This window comes from Squalius cephalus (assembly GCF_949319135.1).
Source record: "Squalius cephalus genome assembly, chromosome: 22".
Classification (NCBI taxonomy): domain Eukaryota; kingdom Metazoa; phylum Chordata; class Actinopteri; order Cypriniformes; family Leuciscidae; genus Squalius; species Squalius cephalus.
This window is the reverse complement of record NC_137143.1, coordinates 32,246,212-32,256,211: the sequence shown is the minus strand read 5'-3', so window position 1 is coordinate 32,256,211 and position 10,000 is coordinate 32,246,212. Positions and strand designations below refer to the sequence as shown.

The following is a 10,000-nucleotide window of genomic DNA, read 5'->3' as shown; positions in this document are numbered from 1 at the left end:
GGATAACGGCTCGGAGACTCATCGCATCGCTCCGTCTCCCGTCGTCCACGTCCGGGGATTGTGTGAGTCTGTGGTGGAGGCTGATCTGGTCGAGTCCTTGGAGAAGTTCGGAAACATCTGGTAAAATTATGGTTTAATTCTCATGTTCCAGTAGTGCTGGGCGGTAAACCGGTTCATACCGAATACTGGTGTTTATTTTTGTTATGATATATATTTTTTTGCTCACAAAAAGTATTCTCGTCGCTTGATGAACTTAAGGTTGAGCCACTGTAGTCACTGGACTATTTTAACAATGTCTTTACTCACTTTTCTGGGATGGCAGATCTCGATTACAGAGAAGCCTATGGAGGAGTGAGACAGCTCTCAGATTTAATCAGAAATATCTTCATTTGTGTTCTGAAGATGAACGAAAGTCTTGCGGGGTTGGAACAACATGAGGGAGAGTAATTACTGACAGAACTTTCATTTTCGGGTGAACTAACCCTTTAACACCCAGTCATGCTGAAAATAAATGTCATATACCGTGAAACCAGTATAATTTTGAAAAATACCGTGATATGGATTTTTGGTTATACCGCCCAGCAGTTCCAGAGATTCATGTTCAGATTCATCACACAAATGACTAGTTTCTTCCCTTGTAAAGATAACCATGTTAACCAACCAAGCTGATCACATTCATTCATTCTGAGCGTCTGTTTCCTCTCGATCTTCATCACAATCATCCATTCATCGCTGCAGATTCAGCTGCGCTTCAGACGACTGAGTTATGATCCTGTAAATGAGGCTGACAGGCGTAGGCGCTTATGGAAGCAACGGTTCCTGTGTTTGAGGCGTTTCTCCTTTCTGAATCACAACAAGCCTCTTTTCTAAAGTCACATTCACACCCACAGGAGCTCACAGAGGATCATGGGAACAGCATTTCTATGGTTTAATTTAGAAATGATTCATTTATGACACTTTTAATAAGCAGATGTGGGACTTTAGCGTGTGTTTGATCTCAGGGTGTGCGATTTTGACCAAAGAAATGATATCTCGATATTTTATGGGATTTTCTCGATAACGATTAGATGATATTTGTGTGTGTTTATTGTGTCGGTATCTGACTCCTTAAGTTTTTGATATTCTTCATATTCTGTGCGGTGGTCTGTTCACAGCAGGGACAGAAATCATCTTTTCCAATAACTTTAAAATGATTTTTACCTTTTTAAAGCCATTTTTTAACCTAATTATATGTATGCATCATCTTTTGTGTCAAATTCTTACATTCAATTAGAATAATAATACACCATAGGGCTGTTAACAATCATCAAATGAAATCAGTATCAACAAAATTCATCGTTGGAATCTAAAGTTGCATTTACAGTCTTTTACATTGGCATTTTCATTTTAGTGTACAAATGTATTAATAATCTTTTGATGTTTTAGACACTGAATATATATAAAATGTCGTTTAATGTGAAACTGAAATCCACCAGTAGGTGGCTAGTCACTGTTACTGAGCGAATCATTGAGTCATTCGTTTATTCCACTCGTTCAGATGGTGGATCGTTTCAGGAACGAATCAAACGATTTGTTCGATCACACATTGTTAAAACAACAAGTATGATATTATCGTAGACGATGAACTACATTAGGAAAGACACGGATCAAATGAAGATGAACAGGAAGTCTCTCTCTCTCTCTCTCTCTCTCTCTCTCTCTCTCCTCTCTCTCTCTCTCTCTCTCTCTCTCTCCGTGCACAAATCAAGGTCATATGAGTGTATTTATAGTCCCTACGAGCATCTCATGACCACAGAATGCTGTGATGTGCTCCTCCATCTACGACTGTTTTAAACATCTCTGCAGATTTGATGCCGAACCAGGGTTATTGTCATAAAAATAAACTAAAACTAAATAGCAATTCTGAAAAAAATGAAATGACAAAAACGCATAACGGAATGAATAAAAATTAAACTAAATTTAACATAACTAAAAATATTAAAATAACAACTTTAAAAGCTAAACTAAAACTGAAATAAAAATAAATTAAACCTTAGTAGCAATACTAAAAAAAATAATTTAAATGACAAAAGCACATAACATAATGAACAAACATTATAATAACGTGAAAAATAAAAATAAAACTTAATTGAAAAAATTAACTAAAACTGAAATAAAAATAAATTAAACCTAAATAGCAATACTAAAAAAGTACAATAACGAAATAACAAAAGCATAAAATTTAACTAAAATAAATGTGAAAACTAAATACATAAAAATAAAAGAAACTAAACTAAAAATTAAATTGAAATAAATTAAACAATAATTAAACAACTAATTAAACTTAAATAGATCAAAAAAAAAATCAAATTACAAAAGCACAACAAAATGACTAAAATTGCACTAAAATGAACATGAAAACTACAGATAAAAACTAATAATAAAGAAAACCTAAATCTGAAATAAAGATAAATGAAACGAATAAACTGCCAAATGCGCATAATGAAATGCTCAAGACTGAATGTGAGATACAGCTGTCCTGAAGGCCTCCTCTCCTGTCCCGCAGTTACGTGATGATGATGCCGTTCAAGCGCCAGGCTCTGGTGGAGTTCGAGGAGGCTCAGAGTGCCGACCGGTGTGTGTCGTGTGGCTCCCAGGAGCCCGTGTACATCGCGGGCCAGCAGGCCTTCTTCAACTACTCCACCAGCAAACGCATCACGCGGCCCACCAACGCCGACGACCCCAACAGCGGGAACAAGGTCCTGCTGCTGTCCATCCAGAACCCGCTCTACCCCATCACTACGGTAAAACACTTCTCACTACCGTAAAACACTTGTCACCACGGTAAAACACATCACCACGGTAAAACACTTCTCACTACGGTAAAACACTTCTCACCACGGTAAAACACTTCTCACTACTTCTCTCTACGGTAAAACACTTATCACTACCGTAAAAAACACTTGTCACTACCATAAACACTTCTCACTACGGTAAAACACTTCTCACTACGGTAAAACACTTATCACTACTTCTCACTACGGTAAAACACTTATCACTACCGTAAAACACTTATCACTACCGTAAAAAACACTTCTCACTACGGTAAACACTTCTCACCACGGTAAAGCACTTCTCAATACCGTAAAACACTTATCACTACTTCTCACTACGGTAAAACAATTCTCACAACGGTAAAACACGTCTCACCACGGTAAAACAATTCTCACTACGGTAAAACACTTCTCACTACCGTAAAACACTTATCACTACTTCTCACTACGGTAAAACAATTCTCACAACGGTAAAACACGTCTCACCACGGTAAAACAATTCTCACTATGGTAAAACACTTCTCACTACGGTAAAACACTTCTCACTACGGTAAAAGACTTATCACTACTTCTCACTACCGTAAAACACTTCTCACCACGGTAAAGCACTTCTCAATACCGTAAAACACTTATCACTACTTCTCACTACGGTAAAACACTTATCACTACGGTAAAACACTTATCACTACCGTAAAACACTTATCACTACCATAAAACACTTATCACTACTTCTCACTACGGTAAAACTCTTCTCACTATGGTAAAACATTTATCACTACCGTAAAACACTTCTCACTACCGTAAAACACTTCTCACTACTTCTCACTACGGTAAAACAGTTCTCACTACCGTAAAACACTTATCACTACCGTAAAACACTTATCACTACTTCTCACTACGGTAAAACTCTTATCACTACCATAAAACACTTATCACTACTTCTCACTACGGTAAAACACTTCTCACTATGGTAAAACATTTATCACTACCGTAAAACACTTCTCACTACTTCTCACTACGGTAAAACACTTCTCACTACGGTAAAACACTTAATTTTACGCATGTCACATGACCCGCTCTACCCCATCACTACGGTTAAACGCTTCTCACTACGGTAAAACACTTCTCAGTATGGCAAAACACTTATCACTACGGTAAAGCACCTCTCACTATGGTAAAACACTTCATTTTACGCATGTCACATGACTCGCTCTACCCCATCACCACGGTAAAACACTTTTCACTACGGTAAAACACTTCTCACCACGGTAAAACACTTCATTTTAAGCATGTCACATGACACGCTCTGATTGGCTGCTCTGAACGGATTCTCCTCTTCATCTTGTAGGATGTTTTGTACACAGTCTGTAATCCTATCGGAAATGTGCTGCGGATCGTCATCTTTAAGAGGAACGGAATTCAGGCCATGGTGGAATATCCTTTATGTGTGTGTGTGTGTGTGTGTGTGTGTGTGTGTGTGTGTGTTTGTTTTTGTGATTTATTAGGACAGAAATTTGTATAATGACATGGGTATTACACTGGTATTAAAACGTGAACGTGATTCATAAGGACATTTCCTGAGTCCTTGTTTTCAAATGCCTTTAAAAACCTACTAAACAGTGTTTTATTAAAAATGTAAAAATCATTAGAAGGTTTTGTGCTGATATTGCTGATATTATATATATATATTTTTTTTAATAATCGTGTTCAACAGAGGAATTCTCGGTGGACCAATAATACATGATTATTCTGCAGAGAAATCTCCACCAATCAGAGAACTGAAACAAGCAAATCACTCCAAAATAACTCTTTAGCTCCGCCCACTCTCATGAAGCACTGCCAATGACCTAATCGAGTCTCTATTAAATATTTGCATGCATAATTTGCGTATTTTGCAATAGTTGTTATTTTTATATATATATATATATATATATATATATATATATATATATATAATTTTTTATAATATTTTTTCTTTTAATTAATTATTATAATTAAACATTTGTTTATTTAAATATTATTTAATTTAGAATTATTTATATATATATATATATATAATATATATATTGAAACTAAATTTAATTATATTTTATATTTAAATTTAAATTTAAAAATATTTTATATTATATTATATCATTATATTATATCAAAATATTATATTATATTATATTATATTATATTATATTATATTATATTATATTAATTATATTATATTATATATCATAAAATATATGACTCACGTTTACACGTGTGTTTGACCTGCTGAAGTGAAGCATCAGCCGTCTAATGCTCTCGTCTGTGGTGTCAAACAATCTTTCACAGTTTCACGAGTGTGAGCTGACGTCACCTGTGAGTGTGTGTGTGTGTCTGAAGTGTGTGTTTGAGTCTCAGCTGTGTGATTCCTTGACGCCCGTCACGTTTGAGTCCATCCAGAACGCCCAGAAGGCCAAAGCTGCCCTGAACGGGGCTGACATCTACGCCGGCTGCTGCACGCTGAAAATCGAATACGCTCGGGTAAATGTGCAGCGTTCACACTCACACACACTCACTCACACACACACACCGCTGGAGCTAACACACATGCAGTGGCGTTGTGCTCTCTCATTCTAGCCCTCACGCCTCAACGTCATCAGAAACGACAACGACAGCTGGGATTATACCAAACCCTTCCTGCTGAGACGAGGTACGTGTGTGTGTGTGTGTGAGAGAGTGTGTGTGAGTTAGAGAGAGTGTGTGTGAGTGAGTGAGTGAGTGAGTGTGTGTCTGTGTGTGTGTGTGTGTGTGTGTGTGTGTGTGTGTGTGTGTGTGTGTGTGTGTGTGTGTGTGTGTGTGTGTGAGTGTGTGTGCGGGGGTGACAGTGAGTGTGTGTATGTGAGAGAGAGAGTGTGAGTATGTGTGTGTATAGTTATCTTCTAGTCATTGATTAGCATATTCTGTCTTGATAATCTATAAATCGTGTTCAGGGGGCGGGGTTTATGTAAATTCTAGGGTTGGTGATGTCACTAACCCGGGAGGAATGTGGTGTAGTCTCTACCAGCCGTTTGTTGTAGTCCTTAAAAAGCGATTTCTTTAAAAGCAAATATCTCCCTTTGCTTTGAACTTTGAGCGTTGTAACTTTGCAGATGTTGTTTATGCTCAAACAGCAACATTACACACTAACTAAAGCTAGAAAAGTCAAATCATAATCAACCACCCCTTTAATATGGCGCTTTACGTCTTTAGTGAGGGAGAGACAGAAGTGATTCTATTTTAGAAACGGTTTCTATTTTTCTGCGACGTCGCGCTGGAACAACAAACACAAAGTGTGTCGATGATAATCTCAGGTGCTGTTTATGTGCTTTATTTAATGTTAAAAGCGTGTCATGTGACTCTGAATATCATTTAGTGCTCCAGCTTTGAGGCTGTAAAAGCAACAATGGATAATTCACCTCAGATCTTGAAATTAAACAAATGGAAACAAGAACCTTCAAACGGTGAACAAACAAGTGTATTCTCTGACAAAGATTGTTTTAGTAACTCAGTATGTATTTGAATAATGTTTAAATGGTGTAATATTTGTGAATTTGATTATGTTGCTACTTATCCATTTTCTAGTAAGTTCCGTCAAGATTACTCTCTGGAGCCGCGAGACTCCGCCCACACGCTGTTCTGATTGTCTGACTCCGCCCACACGCTGTTCTGATTGTCTGACTCCGCCCACATGCTGTTCTGATTGGCTGTTGGTTTTGATTGATTTTGAAGCATCTCGCAGTCGCGTGTAAGTGTGACGAGGCTCCTAGCTGATCTAGATCTCTGTAATTAGAAAAGCTCGGGTCGTTTGATGTTCATATTGAGAATGAGATCTCCGTCATGTGATTGCTCTGTACTCACTGTAAAAAATTATTGTTGGTTTAACTTAAAAAAGTACGTTTCCTGGTTGCCTTAAAATTTTGAAAGTTCATTGAAATAAAAAATTTGAGTTAATACAATGAAGGAGATTGGTTTAATAAATAGAAACTCAAAATAGTGTTATCTGCACCACATTAATTATCTAAGTTGATTTGACAAAAGATAAAAAGTTGTGATAACGAATCATAAAAATATTTTTTGACAGTGTGGAGACGATATTGAGACACAAGTGAGATTACGGAGGATCTGAGAAGCTCCATTTGCTCTCATGAGAAATGCCAGAGATTTGGTGTGCGGTGTTCAGTGGTGACCTCTGACCTCTGTCTGTTTTTATGCTGAAGAATCTCTTTATTTCTCTTTCGGAAACTGAAGTAAGATCTTGGGCCCTATCTTGCACCCAGCGCAATTGACTTCGTACAGCGACGCATGTCTCATTCCTATTTTACACCCGTCGCACAGCGGACTTTTCCCTCCACAGACGCACGTCGGTAAATTAGGGAGTGAACTTGCGCTCCCGGGGGCGGTTCAGTGAAGAGAGGAGGCGTGATCCGGCGCAAACGTTCCCTGGTGCTATTTTGCAGTTTCAGAAAACAATCCCACCACTGACCAGGAGAAACCTCGTCTAAAGTCAGTGGCGCGTTATTCAGATGCTATTAAGGGCGCATGCTTGGCCATAAAGGGGGGGTGAAATGCTATTTCATGCATACTGAGTTTTTTACACTGTTAAAGAGTTGGATTCCCATGCTAAACATGGACAAAGTTTCAAAAATTAAATTGTACGTTTGAAGGAGTATTTCTGTGCCAAAAATTGTCCTTCCGGTTTGTCACAAGTTTCGGAAAGTTTTTTACGAGTATGGGTCTGTGTGACGTCAGATGTAGCGGAATTTCCTTATACGGGTCCTAAGGGCACTTCTCCGGTAAGATCGCGGGCGCGCGCGCACTCGTAGACCAGAGAGAGAAGAGAGCGAAAGCAGTACCTCATCAAAGCGCTCTGCTCGGCTTTTGGGAAGTCAATGTCACCAAAGAAGTGTGTTTTTGGTTGCCAGGGCAAGACAACCCTGCACAGATTCCCAAAGAACCCAGCGTTAAGGCACCAGTGGATGCAGTTTGTTTTTTCAGAGCATCAACGGAGTTGTGTAAGACTGTTTGTTCCCTGCATTTCGACGATGATTGTTTTATAAACAAAGCCCAGATCTACGGATTTGCAGATCGTCTAATGCTTAAGGATCGAGCAGTCACAATGATAAAGGTTCGCGGTCGTGCGTTGGAACCGGACGGTGAGTAAAACTGTTGAACAAATGTCTCTGTGTGTTGTTAGTTAGCTCGGCGCGTCAGCACAGCTTTAGCTCCGCCCACACGACCCGCCTCCAGCCGCTCATTTTTTTCCGGAAAGACTCGGTACAGCCTATCTTTCTTTTATAAATATAATAAAACTAAAGACTTTTTGGAGATATGAAGGATGCAATACTACTCTATAGGTACTCGAGATTAACAGGAGATTGAGTGAAAATGAGCATTTCACCCCCCCTTTAATGTAGCGTGTGCACAACACACACACACTTTGCTTCTCTCATCTACACAGATGCAGCAGTTTTCATTTTTAGAAAACCATACATTATTACAAGGAAAAATATTACCACATGAGGGAAATCATTGTGGTGTCCATGAAGATGTGAAAAATAGGCATCAATCTAGCTTACACATTTACCCAAATTATCATACGCCTGTTTAACTGAAGCTAATCTGGGTGTGTTTCTCCATCCCCAATGTCACTTCTCTGTGTTTTACGGCCCTGACGAGAACGTCGGTCTCCTCGGCTGTGAACCGCTCCTGGCAAATCCGCCGTTATAATAGCAATCCGCCATGGAACAAGCGCGTCTGCTCTTAAAGGGAATGTGAGATGTCGCTCTGATTGGTTTATTTCACGTTACACCCAAACCACACCTATGAGTAATGAAGCTTCTTCACACCAACCCATTTTAGATTTGAGATTTGAGATCCGCTCACAAAGTTACTTGCGTTTCGCGTTTGATACTTGCGTTTCAGATTGTTAAAATAGGGCCCTTTGTCTCGTTGTTTTGCTGTGTCAGATGTGGGTGTGTGAAGGATTCGTGTCGTTGAAGGACGAGCGTCTCGTGTTTTAGCAGCTCGAACTCCCACATCATCTGCAGTTGTGGGAGGTTGGTGTGTGAGAGTGTGTGTGTGTGTGTGTGTGTGTGTGTGTGTGTGTGTGTGTGTGAGAGAGTGTTATCAGTGCAGAACAGCAGCGTTCAGACATCGATCGGCATGAGACCGAAGTGCAGCTCAGCGTTTCTCTGTTCATTATGGACTGGAGATTAGAGCCTCTGCTGGAGTATGAAGACGTTCATCACAGAATATGAATGATTAATGAACGAGTGTGTTAAACATCTCCTGTTTCTCTAGACTCTCCCTCAGCGTTTCTGTTCTGAATCCACGTGTGTTTCATCATCCATGCGTTATACACTCAAACCAAAGATTATTCAGACACCAGATATTATTTCTGGTATTGTTTTACTAGTGTGTGCAGGACACTATAGTTCATTTATGTGAGTGAGGAGAGCAAAATAAAGTAAACTGTGACATATTACACCCAAATATTCTTCATACAGTGACTACCTGTAACAATTTGGGACCAAAAATGATTCAGAAACTTTGACCTGAGCGAGTGTTTTGTCTTTAATTGCTAATGCTCTTTTTACACACAGACTGAACACAATGAAGCATTGCTTGGTGATTGGTTGAGCTAAACTGGTATTATCTAATTGTGTAGTTAAATTTAACAGCTGACAGATATTCAACATAATTCATGTGTGAGACAGTCTAACAGAAGGACGGACAAAACCAGTCAAATATCAACCATTTTCTAAACTATAGCGAATAAACTGATAATGTGAGAAATGTTGAAGGTGTCTGAGTAAATGTGTTTGACTGAATCAGTGTGTGTTGAGGAAGTGTGTTGTGCTGATGGTTGAAGGTCACATTGAGCTGAAATCCCATCAGCCCTGCTGAAGACGAGCGCTAGCTGCTCGTTTAGCGGTGAATAGCGTAGCTGTGTGTGTGACGCTGATAGAGGAGCGCTTCCTCATTTCTGTCCACAAACACTCGATGTCAAACGCATCCACACACACACATGACGTGCTCATGTTTCTCTTCCCTCGTGTGTGTGTGTGTGTGTGTGTGTGTGTGTGTGTGTGTGTGTGTGTGTGTGTGTGAAAGCGCCTCTGAGTATTTGCTCGTTTGAAGGTTTGATTGTGTGTTTCTGCTTCATCTAAAGAGGA

General features: G+C 39.2%; 1 protein-coding gene across 1 annotated transcript in view; it reads left to right on the top strand.

Annotated features, from left to right (window-relative positions):
- hnrnpll (heterogeneous nuclear ribonucleoprotein L like) overlaps positions 1-10,000 on the top strand; it is a 38,398-nt gene that overhangs the window by 19,310 nt on the left and 9,088 nt on the right. The window contains exons 2-6 of the mRNA XM_079857826.1: positions 2-120; positions 2,546-2,783; positions 4,162-4,247; positions 5,231-5,327; positions 5,424-5,496. Coding sequence (XP_079713952.1) covers positions 2-120; positions 2,546-2,783; positions 4,162-4,247; positions 5,231-5,327; positions 5,424-5,496 — 613 coding nt within the window. The remainder of the gene's footprint in view (position 1; positions 121-2,545; positions 2,784-4,161; positions 4,248-5,230; positions 5,328-5,423; positions 5,497-10,000) is intronic.